At 40.9% G+C, this 27,133-nt stretch overlaps 1 protein-coding gene across 1 annotated transcript; it reads right to left on the bottom strand.

Moving 5' to 3' along the window:
* Nucleotides 1-77: 77 nt before the first annotated feature.
* Nucleotides 78-27,133, bottom strand: ly75 (lymphocyte antigen 75). The gene is made up of 35 exons (XM_061068887.1): nucleotides 26,833-27,133; nucleotides 24,581-24,952; nucleotides 22,877-23,050; nucleotides 22,556-22,717; nucleotides 20,515-20,634; nucleotides 19,329-19,469; nucleotides 18,271-18,474; nucleotides 17,673-17,836; nucleotides 17,372-17,479; nucleotides 15,793-15,881; nucleotides 15,465-15,634; nucleotides 14,374-14,579; nucleotides 13,520-13,662; nucleotides 13,141-13,219; nucleotides 12,808-12,879; nucleotides 11,847-11,961; nucleotides 11,584-11,619; nucleotides 10,860-11,029; nucleotides 9,821-9,888; nucleotides 9,619-9,695; nucleotides 9,210-9,346; nucleotides 8,589-8,697; nucleotides 8,297-8,457; nucleotides 7,831-7,960; nucleotides 7,279-7,499; nucleotides 7,037-7,199; nucleotides 6,018-6,182; nucleotides 5,814-5,930; nucleotides 5,412-5,597; nucleotides 5,071-5,294; nucleotides 4,785-4,992; nucleotides 4,407-4,580; nucleotides 4,203-4,319; nucleotides 2,980-3,162; nucleotides 78-2,087 (listed from the first exon to the last, which is right to left on the bottom strand). The coding sequence occupies exons 1-35, from the start codon at nucleotides 26,918-26,920 to the stop codon at nucleotides 1,912-1,914; spliced, it is 5,229 nt and encodes a 1,742-aa protein (XP_060924870.1). The 5' UTR covers nucleotides 26,921-27,133; the 3' UTR covers nucleotides 78-1,911.

The following is a 27,133-nucleotide window of genomic DNA, read 5'->3' as shown; positions in this document are numbered from 1 at the left end:
AAATACAAGTTGTTGCAGGACAAGGGTGAAAAACAAAACAATGTGAGATAACGACATGGAAAAGGACTGAAGACGAGTTGAAGACAGGTCATTTTATTAGAAGGATGTTGTACCTGATTTGAGCCGATAGATCTGTTAAGAAGTGGTGGGAAAGAATTAAAAAAAACAATACACCCACCTTTAACATTTGGTTCACACCTTGTATGTACGAGCCGTATTCAGGCTTTTCCACAAACAGAGAAAAACTCTTGACATTCAAACCAGTCAGAGCATCTTTGGTTCGTCCTTGTTACAAAACAAGCATCACATAATTACAAAGCTTTTACAGAACAAAAAAACCCAGTGCAATTCCAAGAAGAAAACAAACTCTTCAAAACCTCATTGTGCTTAGACATAGTCGGAACTGAAGCTCCACGACAAATTAAAGTGCGATCTTGCTCAGTAGTCGAGTGCATAGTAAAGTCAGATCCGAGAGCAATTACAAAACAGAAATCGGACAAACCCGCCGGTTCATTTTCAGGCTAAGATTCTGTGGCACATCAGCAGAACCAGAATCAGAACAATGAAAAACATCGTTTCAGTTATTAATAAATCAGGTGAATTAAGAATAATCCAGTGGCTTAGAAACACATGATCTTTTGCAAATTATGACGTTAAAAAGGCACAATCAGTGAGACGTGTTTCTGCTTATTTTAAAAAGGCACAGACAGTTCTATTAAAATTGACGACAGCGCAGTTTCTCAGGAATACGATGGAGTATCGGGTTTACTTCATGGAAAGAAAAAAATCTGAGATTTCAAGAATAAAGTCATAATATTAAAAGCTGTAATAATATACAAAGTTGTCATAGTTTTACCTCGAAGAAAAGTTGGAAATTTAAGAAAGTAAAGTTGTTATATTACGTATTTATTATTATAATATTACGAGAAAGTAAGTTCTACTTAAGATTAAAAAAATAACAAAACCCCATCTTAAGATTCTAAAAATCAGTGAAAGAACTTGAGTCTATTCTGAAGAAAGAACCACGGACTTGGAGGAAATTTGACTCTTTTGTGGAGGAGGAAAAGTTTGGTAGTGGTCGACTTTAAAACTTAATGTTTGTTACATCTGTGTGAAACAATAAGATTCGTTCTCCTTGTTGCTTATTTCCCAAAAGATGTCTTTATTCTTCTATTATAACTTTTTAGTTTTCTAATTAAATTACGACATTATTCTCGAAATCTCCAATTTTCTTTTCCATTAGGCCCAAATACTCCCTCATACAATCAAGATACTTTCTCACCAAATACAATTAAACTTTGGAACAGAATTCCCAAACCTGAGTTTCTTTTGGGGCCGAACTTTGGAAGAGAACGAATCCTCACGCCGTCGACAGCGATTATTTAAAGGTGAAAATATATAAAACATTTAAAGTACAAAAACTTTACTTTCTGGTGAACTGTCGTATAACAAATAGTTTGTTTACTATAAATAAATAACTGCTGAGTTCGGGGCCTCTCGTACATCAGTGCAGTTTAACCCTCTTCAGGCTGAACGGGAGTGTAAGACAGGTTTAGTCTATTCGTTGCATATTTCTGTGAATCGTCTCAAAATCTTTTCTAAAGGTCTAAAAACAAAACAGCCTAAATGAATTGAAAACATCTCACTAACGTCGCCGATCGTCCCTCACCGCGGAGAATCAGCCGGAGTATTTACATTCAGCATCTAAAATATCCCAAATGAAGAAAACTGATATTCACAAACAATATTTACAGTTTAAAACAGAAATCTAGAAAGCGCAATAGCTCGAGCGGGAAAAAATAAATAATTTAAAAAAAAGGGGAGGGGCGGAAACTGAATTCGCTCTTTCTTAAAAGTACTAAAACAGACACAAGGCCGGCTCCTCTGCTCCCTGAGGCTGTGGCCTTCAGCTCAGTCCCTGTCCGTGATAATACTGGTGGTGTCGAACTCGTCCAGCGTCCTCTCGTAGCGGACGGTGGAGGAGGAGAGAGATCTTCTCTTCTTGTAGACGATGAAGCCGATGACGGCGAGAAGAGCGATGAGGATGATGATGAAGAAACCCAGCGCCACGGGAGCGCCTCCAGAGCCTGAGCACACGGGAACAAAGGGTCAGTTCCCGGATCGAGACGTGACTGTATCTGTTCCCTGAGTTTCCTCTGCTGATCCTAAATATGTGACTGAGATGGACTCAGCTTCAGTAGAGTCTCTTCACTAAGCTATTTACAGCAGGTTCATGATAGATAGTTGTATTTAGATTAAATTAATACATATAGTAGCAGCACCTAATGGGATGAATATTAATTGTAACTAACCAATATTATGAATAAGAGAACGTTATTTTATCTAGGCTTTTGATTTGATTGATTTTAATTTAATTTATTTGTATTTGTATAATTATGTCTTTATTTACTTATATTTTTAAAAATATGTATTTTTTTTATTATTTTATTTAATCTTATTTAAGTTATTTAATTTCTGCCTCCTTTTCTTAACCCTGAGTGTTTGATTGTGGGTTGGGGGTGTTCATAAACGTTGGTATGTTTATAAATGTTTGAATGTATGTTTCTTATATGTAAAACTCAATAAATATATTGTTTAAAAAAAAAATGAATAATTAAAGTCAAAATAAATGAGTTTTATAGTTAGAAATCTCTGATTGCGCCGAAGATAACTTAAAACCTCTGTCACATTTTGCTCTGCTTCACTTTCATAGATTAAAATTTGCTACTTGATTGTTTATTCACTTTAAAATTGTACATTTCTGTGAGGTTGAAATTAAATTTATTTAGTGTTCCACATTCATTTACTCGGATCTAAACTGATGCTTACATCTTTGGAGAAATCTGTTCCCTTTATATAGATATCGATATTATTCATATAGACCCTGCAGTTAAGGAGAGAGAGACACTTCACAGAAAATATGGGCGTGGTCGCAAATAAGCGTATTTTCCCAAAATGCCGTGCAGGTGTGATACTCACTGGCTTCGGTTTTGCAGACAACACGACTGTTGCTCGTCTGGCAGCTGACAAAGTTCCAGATCCCTTCATCCCCGGCCATCATGACGGCACAGTGGGGCGCCGAATTCTTCCCAGTAAGCAAGGCCTCAGGCTTCCAGTTCGAATAATCCAGAGAGGAGCCATCCTGCCAGGAAGCCGGCTTACCTTGATGGGGAAAAAAGAAAAACATGGAGATAATACCGGGAAGGAGAAAGGAAGGAGACCATCATCACTGTGGCACAAACATCACAAACAATGTGTTTCTGTGCGATAACGAGTGTTAATATCAGATTCAAACCAAACACACAAACAGTTGTGTAAAAAAAAAATGGGATGTAAATATATATCACAACACCCATAGGATGTGCAGCAACATTAGAAAATGTCGGGAGGTTTTTTGTGTTTCTCTCCATGTTTGGTTTTTCACTCTCCTCCAGCTCCTGTGGGAACGATCGGGCTCTTCAGCTGCTGCACATGTTCAACAGCCGACCAGAGGAGGAAAGCTCGGCCCGGATCAAACGTGGTTCGGTTTGTTTGCAGTGTGAAAACACTTTGTTTTAAGATTGCAGGAAGTTGAGACGGCATTAAACAGAAGACGAAGGAAAAGAAGAGGAAGCTGCAGGATCGTTTACAGACAAGTTCATGTTTGAAAGATGAGGACGTTTGTTTGCTGTATTCAAATAAGTGTGGAGTGCAGTAAAACCATAATGATATAACAGGGACTCCATTCAAACAGAAAGACATCATCAGCCGACCCAGGTGATGATGACAGGACAATTGTCCGCAATACAAAAGTCTTTAATATGGTCACAAAATTTAAATGTGAAACCAAAACTAACCAGATCAAATGCAATTTTTTTTAAAAACACATGAACCCTGGTTTAGACTTTCAGGAATTGATGTAAAACGTTTGATTTAAGGATCCTGGTCATTGTCATTAGTGCAAACTAATAAGAAATTGGTCACAGCCAATTGAATTTTATGTCATAATTCATAAGTTGACATTATTACTGTTTAGTATTTTATTACTCCTTTTGTTTTTTATCAGAAAGGTCAACAACTTCAGAATTCAAACACAACCAACTCTCAGGCCAAAATTCATTGACAGGTATTCTACGTTGTTCTCTCATAACTTCTCCCAAGTTATGTTTCTTATTAGTCAATATATAATTTGTGAACTTCTATATTAATCTCACGAGGTTTACCTTGAGTGTCCATGTCCATCCCGAGCCACACCCGGCCAGTGATGAGCGGGTCGTCAGTGATGAACTTTGACACAAAGTCGTTCTCTTCCTTGGTTTTTATGGTCAGCAGTTTAGCATCTGTCAGGAGAAAAGAAAAACGACTTGTTGAAAACTGTTGCTTCAGGTAAAAACGTTTTTTTAGAACCTTCCATAGCTTTGACTCACCCATGCTCTGACAGATGCTGCTGGCCTTCTCCATGCTGTAGACGCTGTAGTTGTAGAAGCTCATGTCGAAGGCGTAGCAGTGATCCTGATGCTGGACCCAGTCCGACTTCCCTTTGGATGCGTCGTCGCTCTGAGGGCAGCGATTGGACCCCGGCCCCCCCGGCAGTCTGGCTCCTGGTTTAGAACAACACAGAAACAAGATGGATGACCGGCACACTCACTACAAAGAGCAGTGGTCACCTGTTTATTTATTTAAAGTTTAGTAATACTGAACCTGCCCAAACAGTCCTTGAGATGTGAGACAGGTATTTCTGGATTTATCAGACGGAGGAAAGAGCATCGATGGTGCTCTACATATACGACAGGGAGGAGTCTTACTCTGGGAGGAGGTGGTGACGCTGGTGGAGTAGCAGATGGCTCCATCTACCAGCGCATCGCAGCTGGTCTTCACCCAGGCGCCAGCGGGGGTTACAACCACACAGATGGCCTCTTGTTTATAGGAGCTCGAGACCTGGTCTGAGTCGGAGAGGTCGGCTTTGTAGTCAACCCTGGTTCCATCAGACCACTCGTAGGCTGAGCCGGTCACCTGCGTGGAGAGAGAGACGCTGTCAGGTCAGCCCGTCTGAAAACTATGAGGAATTACCAGGTTCAGCTGAATTCTTACGTCCTGGCTGGACAGGCCGATCCAGAGCGGGAAGCCGTCTGTCTTGGCGATGAGCTTCACGTGTGCGTTGTGCTGGAGGTCGTGGACGCTTGCCAGGTGACCTCCACGCTCACCACACTCTTCCAGGGCCTGGTACCAAGTTAACTTGCGGGTCACCACACTGTACGTCAGGTCACCGTAATGCCGGAGATCCACGGCTGAATTGTTGTACTCCTGTTTTGGTTCTTGGGAGGAGAGGATTTACAAACACACACAAGATCAATTTTAGGCATGAAATATTTTCTGTGATTATTATATGTTATATATAATGTTAATTATGACGGCAAATACAATACACCAACCATTGTCCAGTTTGCAGGTCACTATGCTCCTTTGTTTGAACTGAATGAAAAGGGGTTGGTGTTGGATGAAAAGCCAGTTGCCCTCAGGGTTGATTCCTGCCAAGAACGGTCCGGTTACAACTGGTCTGCCACTCGACCAGTTGGAGTATTGGACATTTGTGCCGTCATACCACTTCATCACGTCTTCTGCAGCGGAACAAAATCAATATTAATCCTGGTATAAGGACATGAATCTCTGATATTGAGCCAATAAGCTGGGTTAAGGTATCAGGTTCTGACCAAGCAGAACCTGATACCTTAACCCAGCAAAGCAGAAGCTGATACCTGACAGTTGAACTGAAAAAAATTGAACATACTTGTGTCTACAACAGAGATTTGGTGTCAAGAGTAAAAAAAACAAACCGTTGTGGTCTTGAAACATGCCCAACCAAACAAACTGGGCCAGGGATTGGAACGGTAAGAGCTGCTGCCTGATGAACTCATTCTCCTCTACATTACGTATAGTGAGGATCTGTGCATCTGGATCGGAACACAAACACAGCATAGCATCATAAGCCTGTTGTTAAAAAAAGTTTCATAAGCAAAATAACGTAGACAAATTCTTACCAAGTTTTTTGCAGGTGTCTTGAGGCTGCTCCTGGTCGACCTGGTCCCATCGGGAGGAGACCAGCTGGAAGGAGTAGCAGTTGTTCTTGAAGGGAACCCAGTTCGGACCATTGATCTTATGGGGGCATTTCACTGCAACATCCTCCGGTGTGATGATGGTTTCCTCTGTAATGAATTCATAAATACGTTCACATATTCATTCAGATACTTTCAAAATGTGAATGCTTGCCAACATGAACAAAGAGGCAGGAAGAGGAAACCTGCAAAGTTACTTAACCCTCCGTCACTTTGAGGAATCTTTGTATTTTTCGGTTTATATTTTTATAATGTTGGTTGAGTTAATACACAAGGCCTATTCAACCAGCGGCCTGCGGGCCAGATATGAAACCAGAACATTTCTATGGCCGACAAGACAGACTGCAAGTCAGGCTGACGTGTGTGATATTATAAAACAAAAGGTAGAAATTTGATTAGCCAGGTTTTGAACCGCTCTTATTCGCCCTCATTTTCTGCCTTCACCCCCTGGGTGGGGCTGGATATGCACGCATGCAAAAGAGAGAGAGAAGAAGAAATACGCCTCTACAAACAGTATCTAGTCGTCATGTCAGATTCTCCCAATCATCTTTTTTCTCCTTTACATCATTTTTGAATATGATGTAAAGGAGCTTCCTGCAGTAACGCATGAGACAACCCTGGAGTCGTCTCCTGTGCTTACAATGTGTTTTCAGGCTCCTGTGGGCGGAGTCACACCGATGATCAGTGGGAATGAGGCACACCTGGGGAACCACTACTTGAGAGCCCTGCAGACTGGTCTCTCTCTCTCATTCACCGGGTTTACCTCCACAGGGGCATGTGGAGGTTTTGTTTGTATTTATTCTGGCTAGAATAAAGACTGTAACTACAGAACTTTGTGGCTGTCTGTGGTTCTTGTTGCACACCCTGAGCCAAGGTGTAACACTGACGAATCAGGAAGTACACCAGGCGTTTCTGTTCATCTATATTCTACATCTCCCACTCACTGTGTGCTTTGTGGCAGATGGCGCCTCCAAGCTCCTCCTCACACTCCGTGGCTTTCCAGAAGCCGTCGGTGTCCAGGTAGACGCAGGAGCCACTGGTGACGTCAGACGACCAGCGGTTGAACACCGTGTGGCTGTGGTCGGTCCAGCGGTAGTGGGTCCCATCCTGAAGCACAACACGAGAAAGGTTTGAGGATCCTGTAGGACCAGCGTATTGTTCAGCAGCCTTTCTATGGTACACTTACATCTTCGCTGAAGAGGCCGATCCACATGGGCGTGCGTGCTCGGCTCACGTGCACGGTGAGAGAGGACTGGAAGAAAGTGTCGGCCACGCTCGCCAGGTCCATGTTCCGAGTTCTGCACTGCTCCAGGGCCTCAAACCAGGTGAGGTTTTGGACCAGCAGCTGGACGGTGTGGTTCCCGATGTTGAAAGGCTCTGATTGGACTGAGGGCTCCTCGACTTTATCTGAAATGAAGAAGCCAACTTTTAAATGCTAAGTATTTATCTGGGCAGCTGATGTATTTTATTGGAGAGGTCACAGTAGAGATGTCGACATTGCAAGCCGAGCACATTATGTTGAAGGCCACCAGCACCATGACAGTTTGCCATTCAGTATTTACAGGCATTTCCGGGGCAACCATGATCAGGCATCAAAGTCTACACTTAATAATCAAAATAAAGTTTATGACTAACCCTCACATGGCAGACAGAGACTAGCTGACTAAGCTAACTGGATTTCAGTTATGGAGTAAGATCTAGATCATAAAGTTCTATTGAGTGTTGAATGGAGATTTACCTGCATAGTGTTGGCAAATAGCCACATTCTCAAACTCTGCACAGGAAGTGTAATCCCAGGTACCCAGCATGGCAGAGTTGGGGTTATTGATCAAATACACACACATATCCAAAGTCTCTTGATCCCATGTCTAATTAAAAAAAGAAAAAATAGGGAGAAAGTACAAAGAGAAATGTGGTCAAGCATTTTCATCTGTTCTTTTACTACGAGGGATCATTGTCCAGGTTCAACAATAAAGATCCGTCAGGGGCTGTGACACAGTCAAGATAAAACAGAAGTTATTTATTACACTAAGATTTCACCACCAGTTTAATATTTCACTGGTATAACACAGTTGAACAGTCAAAAGAAAACTAAATTGAGGTTGGACTCAAGTGACAATACTTGAGGCACTTCTGAACATCTCGGATGTGTTCAGTCAGTGCAGTTCTTCTTCGTTACAGAAATGCAGTTAAAGTGAACTCACAGTGATGTGTATGGCCTTGTGCATGCCCAGGAGCAGGGGGTTAAAGTTCAGGTAGTTGACTGGAGACGCGTCCACCCACTCAGGGTCCTTGTGTATGATTTTCAGACCAATCCAGATCCTATACCTATTTCTCAGGTCCGGCAACATTGAGGTGATGAAATCTAAGAAAAAAACATCCCAAATAGTCCAATCATTTTTTGGGGGTTGTCTGGGAAACTATTATTTCTTATTAGAGCAGATGAAATAATGAAACTACAGAAAGACAGAACTAGAACCACGGTAGTCCTCTCACCTTGCTCCACCTGATCTGATATTGTGACCAGGGTTCCTCTCACCGACTGACATTCCTCATTGGCATAACTGAATGACACAGGCTTGGTGCTGCTCATCACGGTGTAGCACTGAAATCAAAGAAATCAGCATTGATGCCTTTCAGGTTGCATATTAATGTGTAATACTGTGCGCTATACTTAAAGCTGCCTTCACACATACACTGAACTCTGGACAAATGTCAGAGGGAGCCCAGATGGACAGATGCAAAAATAAAAAATGGTAAAAAATATCTCAGGATGAAAGTTTCCGGAGGCAGTGTTTGGACCTTATTTTTCAGACATTTTGCAGAGTTCATGTCTGGAGAAGGCTTGAATGATGTTAAAAATGTATCCTCAGCCTGTGTTAAATACCCTAGACAACACTACATTTTTGGTTTTGAGTGTCTGTCTGAACAGACTTCATCGTCACTCAGGCAGTAAATAAATTAACAATTTCCAAAAGAAGCCATAGCTCTTAAGTTCTACTGCGTAATTTTAAAAGCAATTCCAGCTAAATTATTCAAAGGTTTCAAGAAACAGATCATAATAATGGGGGTGAATCTGTTATGTGATGCGCTGTCTACACCCTCGAGGAATTCTACCTTGTTTCTGAAGGATTTAGAGTCATTTCCACAGGGCCAACCTCCAGAATGAGGCTCCAGAGGTTGTATCTCCACTGATGTGATGTTGTGTCTCTCACACACAAAGGACAACGGCTTTTGGCAACTCAGTTGGTGGTCTGAAAAAAGAATGTAAGCGAGTTTATTACGAATCAAATCAAGTAAGGTGCATCACCTTTTTTTTTTGCTCTCTGTGAGAATTAAATCAGATTACTTCTTGCTCATTTCACTTGTTTTAATCTACCTTCTATGCTGCTTTGGAAAAACATTTTAAAACAGCAGCAAAAATGCCCGACAATCAATCTACTCACATCGTCATTCATATAGATTTTTTAAGAGAAAACATACAACATTTTGAAATCAAACACATTCACATAAGACATTCACTCACTGGGCAAGTTGACACCAGGACTCAAGGAGATGCATCTGTCCAGGAAAATGGAATGGTAAAAGAACATCTGGTTGAACCTATAACACACAACATGCATCATTTCAGTCTCACATATTTATAAGGAGGTAAGTGTCACGAATAACTGCTGGTTTATTTGTGTTTGTGCAACATAAACAGAGTGGGTGTGACTGTGTGGGCTTACGTCATGGGGAATATCCGCCCAGGCTGGGTCAAATTAAGCCACCAGTTCTGCTGAGGAGAACTCGATATCTGCAAACATAATCACCACACAATAAAAATCATATAATCCAGCTAGCGTCTTATTCATTAGAGCGCAAATCTCCACCAAGGCCCAACAGTCCCCTTAAATTCAACCAAGCTGAATCAAACTGCACACACACACAGATATAAATTCCCTAAATATGCCAGATTTTTTACAAACTTTTACAGGATTAAACAATTCAATATCCATGGTAACATCAGGAAAATCATTGTTACGCTAAATGCTTTGTTTGATTGCCCTCAACCTACATTGGGAGCTTTCCAGTGAGTCACTATTGCACATTGATAAATGATGAGGACTCACAAGAGACCAAATAAAAACAAAAGAGTCCAAATTGATGCAAAAGAAGCTGAGATTTTTAGATAAGTTATAATGAGCTATAAGGGAACATGTTAGTAAACCATTATAACAGTGATGATGGTATTTTTAGTGGTTAGCTTGGAGGCAGAGTTTACTTTATCGGGTGTATTATGTAATCTCTATTCTGCTGCTTGACTGCGCCCACTTGTTCATGTTCATGAAAACACTGACAGACCAGAAGGTTGTGGACACAATGTCTTCAGTCATAAGACTCAACAAATCAATTAAAGAAGCCGATGGCGAAAGAAAAAAATAAACGGGACGAAAACCATGAAGAGAGAAAAAGCAAGGAAGCGAAATTCCAATTTGAGTCATTGCTCTTCGCTCTCTAAAATAACATTATATTGTAGTATTATTATTATGTATTTTATTAACATTCCTTTTGTCTCAGTCAGTGTCTGTGTTTGATTAACAGTGACCGGCAGGCACACACAAACAAACTTGAATTGTAGCTAATGTGACCCCTTTACACAAGATTTGACAGATTATATCAAGACATGTCTGACATCAACATGTTTATCTGCCACTGTTATCAGTGTGAACTGCACACGTGCTGTCCCAGTCATCACATGGTCACTTACAGTCTCCAGTCACTTACATTTTTCAGGTACTGGTGGATCTGTAAGGCGGCTCTGGAATTAACTGGGTAAGCCAGTTTGCTGCCATTCGCAGCGCAGTAGAGCCCCGCCTCCTCATAGGCTAGCTTCGGCTCCTGAACGAACCAAAACTCTGCTCCATCGACGAAGATAGAGGTCTCATGGTGTCCCCCTGAAGGGCACAGCAAAGACCACACATTATACACCCAGTCACAGACATGCACAGAGAAAATTATCCTACTACATGGTTTCTGTACCATGTTCCAAATCAAATAAAAAACTTTAAAACCTTATTTTGTATAAATTATTCCTAACACCAGAACAAATCAGTGGGATGCTGAGCAGGGCTACAGTGACTGTTAATACACATGCAAAGTGGATAAGTGAGATAGAAAGATAAATGGTCTTACTAATTATACCATTAATAATTTATTTATTAATATCAGAGTTTACAAAAATTTTGCAAATTTCCATCTCAACTCTTAAGCCCTTTATAAATTCAACTCAAGATAATTTATTAACTTTAAAGTTAATGGCTGAGGACACTGAATATAATGCTTTAGACACTTTTCACAACATGCAGATACCCTATAATGGAAAATTGTCTGAGAGAAATCATGGATCAAGTCAATTCTGGCCACTGACAGACGGAAAACTACTTTATAAAGTCAGATTCAGAAGATAGTCAGACTTTGAACATAGGTTCTGTAAAGATTTGGTAATTACCAGGATTGTACCAGTCCGGTTTCTTTAGAGTCTTTCCTGTGGAAGCATCAACAAAGAGTGAGTCAGAAGCAGACCATCAATTTCAGCATGCAAACAACAAGCTTATATGGAAATCAGGCCCATAAGGTTTTTAAATGTGAAAACATCACTTTATTAACTTCATGACTGTTTTGTATTAAACTATACAAACAGTTCAACTACTGTATTGCCACAAAATGGAAGGAGACGCAAGTAGTCGTTCCTACTTGTGTGTATAATCTTACCTCTCTGTATTTGGCAGACCCACTCCAGCTTGGCATCACAGTGAAATGGTACGGGATAGAAACGTATGCTATGGGCCGTCGGCAGAAAAATGTGTTTCAATTGGGTCCTTTTCGTCTAATGAGGACACAGATTGTAACACAAATGTCGTCAGAAAGAAAAAGGAGTTTCACAACGGTGACAATATACAGTTCAGAGATAGTTTCAGCAGAGAATGTCTCTTAGACAACACAATCTCTGACCAAGACAACCTCAGTAACAATGAAGGTCATTGTCTGAATTGCAAGATAAAAATGTTTCTTAAATGGAGGGAACCAGTGAGAGACAGTCAGCTGTCACTCCCACTGTTCTGTCCCTTCTGGGATTTTGTTTCGCTGTAGAATGAAAGACATGAGTCAGCGGAGTTGCAGTTTAGCTGTTGCTCTTCTCATCACTCCTACAATCAGCTGCTGCAAATGCTCATGATCTTGAACTGCATATAAAGATGGACGACGTGTCTCCACTTCCTCCCACTATCCAAAAATAAAGCCAATGTACCCTGGCTACGAACAATGCCATCTTGTGCCGATTTCAATCACAAAGTAACAAATTAAAACCAATCTTATCAGAAACTTTGAAATTGGACATACGTCTGTGTGATAAGAACAACGTAAAAAAACATCTTTGAGAAAACTTAATTTGACTTTTTAATGTTTAGTTTGTTTACCATCCAACACCATAGAGGTACCAGAGTTAATGAGCTACACTGCAACCAGTCACTTTGGCTTCACTTTGATGGAGCCGTCATGTCGTCCATCTTTAGATTCCCTCTATGGTCTTGATTCACAGATCAAGCTTCACAGCATGGAAAACTATCTAACAACGAAAATAATTGTGGAAGCAAAGCTTGCATTAACGTAAGCCATATTAAATAAAGCAGGACAAACATTTATTCATGGTGTAGAATAAATACACTCAGTTCACCTTGAATGCAGTGCAGTCCCGACTGTATGAATCATCCTCATGGAACTGGTCGTATAAAACCTCCCGAGATACCTGTGGCAAACACATTGAGTAAACAGAGAGCACACTCAGAAATGCGTGATTATTCTACGCAAAGCAGATATGATGTTTCAGCTGCAGGCTTAGACACAAGGTAATAAGGGAAACAAAAGTCATGCACAGATCCCTTTTTAAGAATAACTTTAAGAATGATATTGACATTGCAACATCAACAGTAAACTGTACGTCCTCTCTGGATGTGTTAGGCTGTGATTCAGGCTTTATAATAATAACATACGCTCTAAATTTACTCACAGGCCGGCCATCGCTCCACACCCAGGATTGATCGGATGGGTTTCTCCTGTTCAGGCCGACCCAGAACAAGCGATTATTACTGCAACGAGAACACCAGAGCAAACCACCAAGACTCAGGATCAGAAAAAGATAATGAAACTAAAAGAACAGTCTTACATTGCATGCAATCAAGTTTCACCAAATGTCTCAAACTCATAGATTTTAGTACCCCAAATATGGTGGATCCATGAATTACTCCCTGGTAAATCAGTGAAAATTGTAAAATGTCTTGCAATGTTAAAGAAAGTGACAACGAAAATCTGCTAAGGAATGAGTGTGTCTATGAAGGCTGAAGCAACAACGTCTAACAATAAGTTTCACAATACACACATGTGCACACCTGATTGTTTCTCTGATGCTGCTGTGCAGGGCCATCATCTCTGCATTATTGGTGAAACTGGGCAGGTTGGCTCCCAAGGCCTGACAGAACCGCTCGGCTTCCTCCCAGGAGCGTTTTCTGCTCAGCCGCTCCTCATGGAACACCTGACAAGAAAAACAACAGCAGCTACTAGCACAGCACCAGTGGAGCAGCAGACACTGGGAAACATTGGACAGAAAACCAATCCAGATGCATTGGTATAGTGACGATCTGTAGCCATGAGAAAACAAAGGGGATCAGACAGATGACAGACAGTATTGTTTTTGTTTGGTAATGGTTTGTGCTTTGTTTGAGTGAATAGTGATTCATAATCTACCCTTCTGGGATTAATTAAAAAAAAACACTCCTCCGATTTAGCAGTGTGATCCTAAAAATTTAAATCAAAACTGATAATTGTCCATTTCATACAATGTATTCTTCCTTTTCAAATCCTGAAGCCTACAGTTCCCACAATGCAACTTTGCTGCTAAGGGTTCAAGCTCTGAGAGATTTGTGTGTGTCATGCTAGTGGCCTATGTAGGCTACAACAGAGGGGAGGGAACTACACAAGTGTGATAAACAAAATATTATTCAGTCTTTATGTCTTTGGTTCCAACTTACACCGACTAAAAGGACCTCTCTTGAGGTTTAGAACAAAAAGATTTGATTCACTTTTCTGCTTAAGCTATAGAACTGGGCAACATCTGGACATTTATTTTGATGTTGGTGTAAAAATCGGTGGAGTTTCCTGCCTTTTACAATTTCTTAGCACATTTGCCAAACAAGTGTGGCTCCTAATGGTGGAAAGAGACACTCAAAGACACGGCCACACACACCTTGTAGCAGTATTTCTTGTCTTCTCTGGACACCCATCCGGTCGGACAGCTGGCGTTGGGGTTCAGCTCTGGCTCGGCGGGGGGGAGTGGGACTGGACCGATGTCAGTTCTACAAATGGTGCCGGCCTTAAAGAGGGTGCAGTTCTTCGCTTCCCACTTGCCCAGGGGGCGGGCCGTGGAAATCACAGCACAACGGCCATGCTGATCTGAAATACACACGCAGGTGAACCATTGTAAATGAATAATAAAGTTGTTTTTTAATCATATAGATTACACAAACTTTAACATAGATAAAAAAAACGAATGTTTGATATTAATATTATATTTGTGCAAAAAGTGTTTAGGCTTGTTGTCTTGATATAAACTTATGACAAATAAACCTTAAACAAACTAGAGAGGCAAAATATATTAGTCATTGGACAGAAAATTTTAACCAAATATTTTAAAGTAATTATGTTTTATGGGTTGAGTCTTGTGTTATATTAAACTGAATATCTGGATTTTGGACTTTTGATGACAACATCTTGGGCTTTGGGGAAATGGAATAGACATATCTCAAAATCATGGTTGAAGCTGGCACCATCAGAAGAAGGTAAATTGTGGCGATGCAAATGGTCAGCAACAATACGCACTTAGTCTGTGGCACGCAAGCAAATATTGATCGGTATTGAGGAGCCATGGAAGCATTCCACACATTATTATACTACCACCTCTATCCTGGACTCGATGCAGGCCGACTCAGCAGAAACCCAGATGCATCGGACCAGGCGACATTTTTGCAATTTTATGTGTTCGCAACAGTTTTAATAACTAAAATGAAATATTTAAGAAGGGAAATATCATAAGGCCGCTTCTTGAATAGCAAAATAACTGATAAATACGAGAGCTTACTCTATTTATATTACATAATAATATTCCTGTACAGTGACATTTTTGATAAATTTGCTTATGCATTATATTAGTAAACTAGTAAATTTGAATCACCACACTGGACGGAACCACAATATTCTGCAGGTAGAGGTTCAGAATGACACACAACACATTATAACACATTATAACTCATGGGTAGAAGCTGTGTGTGTTTTACAAACCTGGTTCGAACCAGCCCCAGTTGGTGTATGTTAACAGACTTGGGGACCCGTCCTGGCTCAACCACTGGTACTCTCCAGTGTTCTTAATGTCCTGCAGGCCCATCCAAAAATAGCGAGGTTCCTCACTGATGTGCTCTCTGAGAAGACTGTTGATAAAGGCCTGCTCGAATCTAGACACAAAAATAATATAGCAGTGAACGTTTCTTGCCCAAAGAGCAGCTTAAATTATGTTTCAAAACAAAGGTCTTCTTTTTGAAAGGGAATCAAAAAGGATTCACATGGGCAGCAGCTGATGAGTGCCAGGGCCGCCAGCCGAGCAGACTCCTACCTGTTTCTTATGGTGATGTTACAGCGATCTTTGAAGGAGACTTGCTTGGTGTTCAGTTGATAACAGGAAAAGCCATGTCGCCTCCAACCCTGAGGAATTCACAGGACTATTTAAAACACATTTACATTACAGGTAAATACTCACTTCAAGCATAGTCTTATTTCTGATCCACATCCAGTCCTCTGCGAAGCATTTGGATTGAGAATTGACAGGACTCTGTTTTTCCCACCAACTATGTCAGATTTATTTTTTGTATCTGCACATTTCTTCCATTTTGGCAGTAGCTGCCTTCACAGCTACTGTTGAGATATCTATGTTTTGTTCTCTACCTTATGAATATTTTTTACTATATTTTACCTACATTATATCCTGTGAATCAATATTAGCTGTGTAGTCTATAGAATTAACAATATTACAACTGTTTCTTTTATCCTGGAGTGATATATAATTTCTGGACTCAAATACAGGGTCAAACACAGAGCGCAAACATTTGAGTGTTAATCTGACTGCAAAGTGCAATTTGGGAAAAGCGTGAGAAGGTATATTCATCTTGAGATTTGAGATAATGCAAGTACGGATTCCCAGGAAGGAAAGAGGATGTGCCCGGACTAAAACTAAGAACTGTTTCATGAATTATTATGGGAAAAACATATGAAATCCTCCTCTAAGGTCTAATCTACTGGGTCTCTCCACTGTAAAAAACTCCCTTCTTGATAAAGGCACAATAGTGAGAGACACCTGGTGGAGTGGACTTTCTCTCACAATGATGTGCTTGCAAAAAACTGCACTTTGAGAGACAGTACACATCTGGCCAATTGCTGAGTGTCCTGAAGAAAATACCCGCCTCTGTGTTGGACTGTGTGTCTTTTACAAATACTGTGGACTTGGGAAAGTGGGGGCTTCTTCTCGACATGATCCAGTGACCTGGTGACGTGTCCAGGAGAACTCCAGAGACTCTCTGTAAGTATGGTTCTTATACAATAAACGTATTACTGTGAAACTTTTGAACACTGATCTTGTCTAAATTATTAACCTTTCCCACTTGAACCTCGAATCAACGAACACGCTGTCTGGTCCAGAAGGGACCGGGCTCGACACTACAGATCATATGGTGTATCACATTATTTATACTATATTTTTATTTAGCTTCTTTAAATATATTTTATTATAATGCACATATTGTTTTTTACTTTTTATTTTATACTCTTACCTGTATTTTGTATTTCTGTTTATTGTTATTGTCTTGATCTATATTTATTGAAATGACTGTAGAAAAATGCAATTTCCTGCAGGAATACATGTAAATACAGTATTTCTGATTCTAACTTCTGCCTTTATCCCCTTAATGACTCAAAATCTGACCAAATATCATCTGACCTCGACAGGAAGTCATCCTTCAAGGACACACTGATACGACGGCTTCATTCTCCGTCACAGATTCATGATGATTCTTTCATGTAGGTCATGCACACGATTTTAATGTGTGCAAGGACAGATATCCCTTCTAAATATATAGTTAATATGAATCCACAAAAAGATAACATCTGACAGAAGGTTGGGTCATGTAAACAATACTTACATCTTCAGAGCGACATGAAGCCGGTGTCGCTGAATCCCCGACCTTTCCTTTTGTCTGACACAAAAAAGGAAGCCTCTCTGCACAGCTCCCAACCCGCCACCCGTGAGACTGCAGAGGACAGAGACAAGGGTTTGATTTTTTTTCCGGCCTCGTATTTAAACAAACTTGAAGATCACAGGATGACAAATACACAGCCTTAGCAGTACACACACAAACACACACATTACAAAAAGGCTTAATACAATACAGCTAGGGTTACAGGAAAATGCCTGTCCTCACACCCACATCAACAAACACACACCTCTCCAGAGTAGAACACGCAGCTGTTGTCGTAAATGGGCTGGACTGGTTCATTTTGGCCCCAGAAGGTGAAGGTGGCAGGTGCCTGGTCAGACCACTTGAAGACCGTCGTTTGGTTCACGTTGATACCGACGAGACCGATCCACACATCCAAGAACTTGCCATCTGACGGAACCATTACAGAAACACGGGATCAAACATCTAGTGACGGATATATTTTGCATCAAACAGTGGAGGCAGGGTCACATTCTGTAATCCACATTTCCACCTATTTTTAGGAGTGCAAGTAAAAAAAAATGTTTATGAAATCCAGAAGTGACGACTGAAGTGAAAACTAATACTGTGCCAGAAATTGAGAGAAAAATACCAAAATATTGTGAGAGAAGGCAAGACACATCATCTACAATCACACACCACAATCATCTATCAGCTTCTCCTTGGGGATAATGAGGCTTTCCTAGACCAGGATAAGTACCCCTGGGTTTCTATTATTCCCCAGCGACTCTGCTAGCTCCCCCCCTGATTTGTCCAAATTACCACTTTAGGATTTAACCCCAAGAAACAATAAATTAGAAACTTGAGAAAAACAAGATATTTACCAGCATGAAAATTTGTGCTGATCATCTCTTTGCTGTCAATGGAGTGGAGATTGGCCAGGAAGCCTTCTCCTCCTCCCTCAGTTTTGTTGCAGTGCTGCTGGGCGTCTGTAAAGTTTCGTGGCTCATCCTTCACCAACTTGTAACACCAGCCGTTCCACGGGACCCAGCCGACAGCACACACTGTTTCTGTATAGACAGGAGACTCTGTAGAGAGGGAGAAGGAAGGGAAGTTTATCTCTACATCCCCAAATCACAAGTTGTACGACATAATATATATCATTGGACCCTCTAGAAAAGATAAACATGAAATTATGTTATTATGTTTTAAATGTAATTTTTTTGTTATTTTCTTTGAAGAAGAAGAGGAAGAAGAGAAGGGTACACACATATATATATATACACATCTTAGCCTCACTACTGGGAATCTGGGGCTGCGAAGGTCCTGTCACTTCATCTGTCAGCTGGATCCAACCACTGGTTGGGTGTTATGTATGAACCTATGGGCCACACAATGTGTTGGATCTATGGATGGCAGTATTGATTATTACTTTGCTCGGGAATATCTCTATACTATATGGCAATCCATCCTATAGAGTCTATACTATAGACACTATAGGATGGATTGCCATGAAATTTGCTGCAATTTGCAATTCAGCCTCCCCAGTGGATAAAGTAAATTGATTTGTCTTCTAATGCCACCATGAGGTTTGTTTCTTGAAATATCTCAACACAACAAACTCAAATTCCTCCTAACGGCCATGTCAGCAGTGTGAATGAGATACATGACTGATACACAAAGCACTTGATATAGAAGCGCTGTGTAAATGTGTGTGTGCGTGTGAATAGATGAATGTCACCTGTAAAGGACTAGAAAAGTGCTGTATAAATACTGTCCATTTAGCATCTTTTCCATTATTTTTATTGTATAAGTAAGTAACAAGTAATAGAATGCAATCGTAAACATTAAACTCAAAGCACCACTGTCCTGAAGTACAATCTCACTATAACTCCTATTTAAGTAAGATTCAGACGAGTTACTGATGCAGCAGCTAACCCACCTGTGGCTGCTGTGCTGGAGGCATTGACGCTCTTCTTGCAGACGTACGGCAGACGTTTGTTGCACTCTGCAGATTCAAAGTTCTGCTTGGAGTTCAGGACTCCACAGTCTGACTCTACCAGTGCGCTGGTGGATGGCATTCCTGTAAAACACATTCCCACACACAATGACTAAAATGAAACCACACAAGGATGTAACAGCGGAGTGGAGGAGCAGTAATTACCACAGAGTTGTGAGTTCTGCTTTTCACAGGAAGAGAATTGTTTTATGCTGCAATAGTGGTTAAACATAGTGCTGCAAGCTGCAACACTGACATGTAGTAAATTACACAAAGAGCTTGTATCAGTGGGAAGACAGATGGCTGCGGTAACCTTGACGTTCAAGCTGCAGTGAAAACAGCAAATATATTACAATAGCGAGAAGGCCCGTCATTCAGTACTTTAAATGGGTTATTCAGCAATGCTAACAGCCCTGATGCTACACTGTGTCCAATAAACCAGGCACAATGAGTTTCTTTAGCTTTCACACTGGCCTCATTGTTTCTCTGACTGACACCGAGTCGCAGTTTATAGAACGACAGCAGCAACAGCAGATCACAGCAGGATGCAGCTTTCGGAGAAGCAGGTGTTTTGCAGGCAACTGGAACGGCTTCACTGTGGTTTAAGCTCAATTTTCATCTAGAAGTTATGTTTTATGTTTGTAAACCGTTGGAGGGTCGCATTGAGAAAAGGGAGAGAGAAAACACGACACAATAAAATCAAGCAAGATTTCAGACTCGCAAACATGTGGGGGAGTTATGGAGTCTGTCTCCAGAACTTTCACTTTTTGATTAAAGGGATGATTTGTGGCCAATTCCAACAACATGAGTTTGGTCTTATCTACTTTCAAGCAAAAAGCTGAACTAGAGTCTTTTCAAGTATCATCAAGAATTCTCGGCCTGTACAAAAGTTGGCACATAAACTTATATAACAGAGTAATCAGAAAAAAATGAGCATCAGACATCTTAGTTCAAAACCACTGCACTAGCAAAGCACATTCTCACAATTTTTTATTTTATCAGCTGCTATGACCCTAAATTTTCAGCAGAATTCTCTTTTAAAGTTATAACCCATTTGCTCAAATATTAAAAAGTAACACAAGGGAAAGACAAAGGGGCAAAAAGGTGAAAAAGGTGTAAGCATCATTACCTTGTTCCCAGCGCAGGAAGGAGAGCGGTGAGCCATCCGACCACTGCCAGCCCTGAGACATGTCTAACTGGTGCAGGCCGATCCACATCCTCTCAGGCATTCTGCCAAGGCCGTCCAACACTGCACATCATCACCACACGGAGGGTAGGACATTTAATAAAATGATAAGTCTATTGCAATATGAATCATCACGATCACACCGAGCTGTGAGAATAATACAATCATACACAAACGAGGGGATTCACAACAAATTGATTTAAGAAAGAGAAGCAGACAGGGTAAAACATACAAGAGTAAAGGTCAAACTGTAAAGGAAGACTGTCTAGGATTCAAAGTGGTGCAGCACAGGCCAAATCAAAATCTGTCCAGCCTCTTTTACACAGAGATTCTGCCTCTGCGGCTTTACACAGATCCAAACTGAACCGACATGTTCCCGACGCAGTGTGTGATCTTAGGAAGAATGCTGGCATTCTGGAAACAGAGGCGTGACGTGTGACACAACAACACCAGTGTCTGTCCTGCCAATCCAGCTCTCTCCCCTTTACCCCCTTTTGGGGAAACTCTGTGACTTCGACTGGTCATATCTCCCTAAATATAGATCACAGAGAAAATGGTAGCCATGTCTTTTCCAGCTCTAGATTTATTTGAATATTTGCAATCTCCAATAAGAAACTTGAATTGCAAAAAGATATTTTAAATTGGTAATGTGTTTTATGAAGTTAGCTTATAGGTTGCAGCAGTAGTGTTGGAGGATAAATCAGCTATCAACCTATCCTGCTCAAAAACTGTATTTATTTTATCGACCTCTATCTACTATCAGTCGACCTCTAGTTCTTCCTCTTGTGATGGGATCGCTCAGGGTGGATATCAACACCAGGTCTGAACAGATCCATACAGAACGGTGAGGTGGAGTAAATGTGCAACATTTGCAACATCTAAAACGAGGCACTGATGGAAGTTTGTCAAAGGAAACACTTCAAATGTGTGTGTTTTTTCCTAAACACAGTATTTGTTTGGCCAGAGTGTAACAAATACAAAGAAGCAGCTACGGATATTTTGAATGCGAGTCATGTGACATCCTCAAGCTGGTTACCATAATAATCATTCATTCCAAAAACAAACTTTAAAACCACAACCAGTGCTGCTGCTTCTTTTTAAATTATTTTTAGATATCTCTTGTGCTCAAACTTGTCTAGCTTGTTTTCAGTTGATGTCTACGTGATCATTTACGATGGCCATGACGACGGAAATGGTATGGCATGATAAACAAAAGGTGAAAGAGAAACAGAAGAACAGGAAGAGGAAAAAACTAAATGAGTGTCAACATCAACACAAACACAATTTGTCAGTAGTCGAGTGCAGCCTTGTGTAATGGATCTGCAGTAACAAAATCCCGGACCTGATTTAGACTGAACGTCTGCAGATGGTTTGCAGAGCAACATATGAGGTGTAAGTGTTAATGAGGTAATGCCTTTACTCAAATAGAGGGTTCTCTTTGTCCTTCAAGCTAAAAAAAAAGAGCTATTGTTGTAAAACATTAAAGAAAGTAATTCCAAGTTGCATTCTACATGTCACCCAGGAAAAACATTCTGCGGAATAAAACTATAGGGTAGAAATGCATTTGTTAATCAGTACAAAAATTATCATATGTGAAAAACTGCTATTTTGTGTGATGTGAATAAAACAAATATTACTATTTCTGCTTCTTATCTTCCCATAGTTTGCAACAGGAAAGGAGCTTCCCACATAATGAAACTATTTCTCTCTGAGTTTTCAAAATATGAAAATGTGGTCACTGAAAAACACAGCCCTGTTGATATATTAAGAATAGGGCTTATTTTTTGTCATTATTTCCCTTCTAAAGTTGTATTGACCTAATAAGGTGGTCTGGTCATATCTGAGCATGTGAGCATGAACTCAATATATAAAGAAGCTAATGACTTTAACACATTTTGCGTTTTTGATTTGTTAATTGGTTGAGAGGAAGATGGATGAGGACAAAGACCGGGGGGAAGGAGTGGTAGTATCGAGTCAATCTTACGAGTTTTGGAATTGAGATCGTCGAGCCCCGTCAGGCTGAACAGATCGGCCCCCTGACTGCGACACGAAGCCAGAGCATCCTGCCAGGTCACAGCCGCACTGGTGACAAACTCGTAACAGAATTCCCCTTCTGGCCCGGCAAACAGAGTCTTACATCCCTCCTCTGTAAAGTCAGAGAGACAGAGTGAGTCTGAGTGTGTGTATCTTCACAGAATTTATTAAAATAAGACTACTTTAAAAGAAAAATAAGGCACATAATTCCTACATATTCATTTCAAAGATGATTCAAACATGAATAATACTAAGATAATGTGCAACGTGCCTGGTGTCAGACACTGGCCCTTTTTTCTGTCCTGGTCATAGTCGGGGGAGGTGGAACACCAGGACAATCCAGGGGAATCTGCATCGGGGAGGCAGCCATGATGCCAACTGCCGTTGAATTTGAAGGGGAAGTCACATGGGTTACCAGCAGAGTTCCCGTTGATGGTGTGGACGACTGCACGGAGAGGATAGTGAGAGAAGAGCAGAGTCAGATTTCTGATACAAGCATCTTTCCAAGGAAAAACCAAGTCTCACTACCGACATCGAACACACGTCCTCGTTTCAAGATGCTCAAACACACATCGAGCAGATAAGGCCCCAGAAATGAAAGCAAAACTATCTTAGACAAACAGAAAAGGGTTTTTTAGGGGAATCATTTGTATACAAGTCGTCAATTACGCACAAAGACAGATGAGCTTGGCGGACGTGTGCGCTCTAGTGTCTTTCTAGTTCAATGTTTCACTTCTGCAAACGTTAATGATAAACGATGACTCTACAGGCGTCTCGCCGTAATCTTGTATCACACCCTAGAAGGAGTGTGAAAAAGGAGAAATTAGACTTTATAGTAAGGAAGTAGTGACAGAATTACGGAATCAAACTCATCTTGGTGCAGAATATTAATAAACTAGGTTTGTTGCGTCAAAACAGAAAGAGACACAAGAGACATAAGATACCTTGTTGTGGGAAAACTCATTTGTTATCAAATTTTAGATTTGCATCTTTATACCAGTCTAGGTCCTTTACATTTCCTTAAGTATGTTTTATTTAAAGAAAGCATATAAAACAGCACATAAATGAGTGTTAAAAACCTATAATCCTTTCGTGTGTGATCAAACAGTGATGTAAACAGACATCATCTTTTCATATTTCAGCAAAATTCCAATTGAAATGACAAAGAGTTCAGATGAGAAAGATTTGAAGAATAATAACCCACACCTAATGCCACTGTACATCTTATGAATCATAAATTCAAAAGCCTCACTTTCCAAGTCTATTCTTACATTGTTGACTGCAACATAAAGAGAGCGTAATGAATAATGTTAATAATTCAATATAGCTTCCAAGGTGCCATTTTACCCATGAAGTGAAAGTGAAAGTCAGCCTCATGCTCCACTGCACCACAGAGACCTGCTGCATATCTCTGCTCTGCACATGTGATCTCTGTGGAATTCCCCGAAATCTCCACAACCCACACCATGCTGCATTCCGGCCTCACAGGGTAACTAAGTTACCACGATGGTAAGGGTGAGGATTCACCAGGACACTCGGATAGACACAGTCGGTGTGCGTTAGATAGTGTCAACTCCTCCTGGTGTGCCCTGGATCTTTGTATTCATTTTATATTTCTTATTGTAATTGATCCTGCACCAGCTGACACCCAGGGAAACGACTGCTGTGATCTTTAACTTACTGGGCGGCAGCTCCAAATGCACCTGAACCTGTTTGGTCATGTGACACAAATGCCAACACTTGTATTTACAAGACTGTAACACAAAGGTGGGGTCACTGCGCATGAGATTCAGGAGGAAAATCCTCTGGTAAAATCGAATGTGTTCTAGTTTAATGTGTGCGTTTAACTTTCAATCCTCCACAACATGAGTCAGTCCTCAGAGCAACATTATGGTTTCCTGGAGCGTGGACTTTGCGCTGTGCTGGGACCAGTGTGTGAGCTGTTGTCTCTCAAGAGAATGGAAACCACACTCACCACGGTACGGCCTGTGGCAGATGTCGTCCTGCGACCCTCCTCTCACCCACGAATCATTAATGTCCCGTTTGGTGACAACTTGGCCTCCGCTCAGCGCCAGGCCCATCTGATAGACGGTGTAAACAGCCCCGTCCAGGCAGCGCCACCACAGCAGGATGTTGGCGCCACAGTCAACCAGGGTCAGCGTTTTGGAGTGTACCTGCAACGCCAGGCAGGAGGACGAGGCCACGTGGAAGAGCCGGTGACCCGAGCCCCACTTCCACATCTGGGACTTGCTGTGTGCATCGCAGGTGGTGAGGTTCAGTTCTGCTGAGGGCCCGGGGGTGAGGCACTTCCCTGTGCCGAGGTGCTGGATGGTGAAAGCATCCGCGTCTGGGATGAGGGGACAAGCAGAAAACACACACATGTGACCTCAGCTGCACATCAGAGGAAGAGTTATCAGTCTAACACAATCACTGAGGTTACAAGAGGCCTTTAGGTTGTGCCCTAAAACAAAAATAGTGATCAGATAAAAACTTAGAGCCCCACAGATGTATCGGTTGGCTGATAAAAATCCGAAATTTTGAAAAGATATGCTTTTATGTTTACATATTTTGGAACCAGAATTTTGTCTCTACCTATCAGTGATGGTAACGCCCCTGAAAAATGGATTGAGATTTGGCTCTATAAGGAAGGCTCACATTATAAGATTTAGTGCATATACTTATCATATAAACTTTGGGTTAGGGGTTCTACAGTTTGTCAACAAGAGACTAATCATGGGGGACAAAATAAATTCTGAAAACAATACTGAAAATGTTCATATTTCCTGGACTTTCAATTCTTCCATAAGTGCAAGAGTCTGGCAAAGAGCTGAAATGAAAGTAGGTGGATAAGAACCTCCTCATTCGTCTCAGATCGATACAGAGCACGAGGAGATGGCTGCAGATTAACCCTCCAACCAAAGACAACTATAACCTGACGTCATTTTAAGACCCACATTTGAACAATGCGTAAAATACCAGATATAAAATAGATTTATTACTCTGATTATGCATTCACATTGAAGTGTTTGTGAAACTGTTTATAACCCACTATGAGTCATGCATGTACATGACCCTACACCTACTTTATAGGGCTCTTCGTTTCCAGACAGAAACTGTGTGAGTTGTAATGCTCCAATATAAGACTTAGATAAAGGTCATACTGGGGAACAAGATTCTATATAATATAAATATGTGTAACTGAAGAGTTGAAGGGACAAAAAAAACTGGAAATATTTATGACAGGTTACAGAAGAATAGGAAACTGTGAATGTTTCACTGAACATAAACAGCAGATAATGACTGTAACTGCTATTTGACTTGGCCATAGTATTTTATTGACGAATTGTTTTATACCTTGTATTACTGTGTATAGATATATGCATATTTATTTCATTCCTATTTATTCAATGTATTCACTTTTAATGTATAAACTTTTTTATTGTACCCTCGGCACCATTGTAGATGAGGGTCTTCTCCCTCAATGTGTCTTCCGAGGCTTAAATAAATATTCAATCAAGATACATAATAATGTGTAAGAGCTGGATCAGTAATTATCACAATATCATTTTCATCAATTGGAATATTGTAAAAGTCCAATGAATATAAATATATCAATATTATCTATTTTTAAAAAACAGTAAGGAGGGTTTTATAGTTTGTTTCATTTTACCATTTTCTTTTATATTATATATTTAGTTGTGTCTTATTCTGTGTTACTTTACTCACGTGTTTTCTTGTAAACCACTTTAGATAAGTGTTATAGAAATTAAGTTTCGTTATTGTTATTATTGATCCACCTCGGATTTGATCACAACCTTCACGCAGGAGCCAAAATCCGCCTTAAAAACCTAAAAGATAATTCATAAAGTTATATTTATCGTAATATTTATCGAAACTTGCTGATGAGAACATGTTTATTCTCATTTATCCTGACATGACCCAGACTCAGGTCGCTGTGGAGGAAGAGGAGAAGAGTGATGACAGAGTTCGATCTGTCGCAATAAGGTTTCACAATAAATCTAAATCACTGGGGGGGGGGATGGTAACCAGTTAACCAGACCAACTAGTTAACTGGGTTTGTGTTTACCGACCCAAGTTGTTGTTGTTTATCCCCCCGGGCTGAGGCAGAGTGCGAGCGGGCACAGAAACAGCTTCGTCACGGTGGAATAAAAAACAACATGGAGAAGGAGACGGAACCGAAAGCAGGTCGGATCCGCGTATACTCACCGAGACCTTCACCGTTCACCAGCGAGCAAGTTCCCCAGAAAACAGTCAACAAACAAAGGCGAAGACAGCCTCCGGATAACGTCAGCATGGTCCCGGGCTCGCAGTGTGTTTCCCTCGGACACACACAGGAGAAGACGTCCGGTGGAGGAAGAAGTCCAGCGAGGTAGAGAACCACGGAGGAGCGAGCAGAGGAACCGGGAGAGTTCAGGTAACCGAGCCGGTGGAAGAGCCCTCTAGCCCCGCTGTCAGCTGAGTGTCGTCCCGCTGTCCCGCTCCCGCCTCGCCGTCAAGCTAACGGCTA

This window comes from Limanda limanda, chromosome 3 (assembly GCF_963576545.1).
Source record: "Limanda limanda chromosome 3, fLimLim1.1, whole genome shotgun sequence".
Classification (NCBI taxonomy): Eukaryota; Metazoa; Chordata; class Actinopteri; order Pleuronectiformes; family Pleuronectidae; genus Limanda; species Limanda limanda.
The sequence above is the reverse complement of the archived record's forward strand: the minus strand, read 5'-3'. Positions and strand labels throughout refer to the sequence as shown.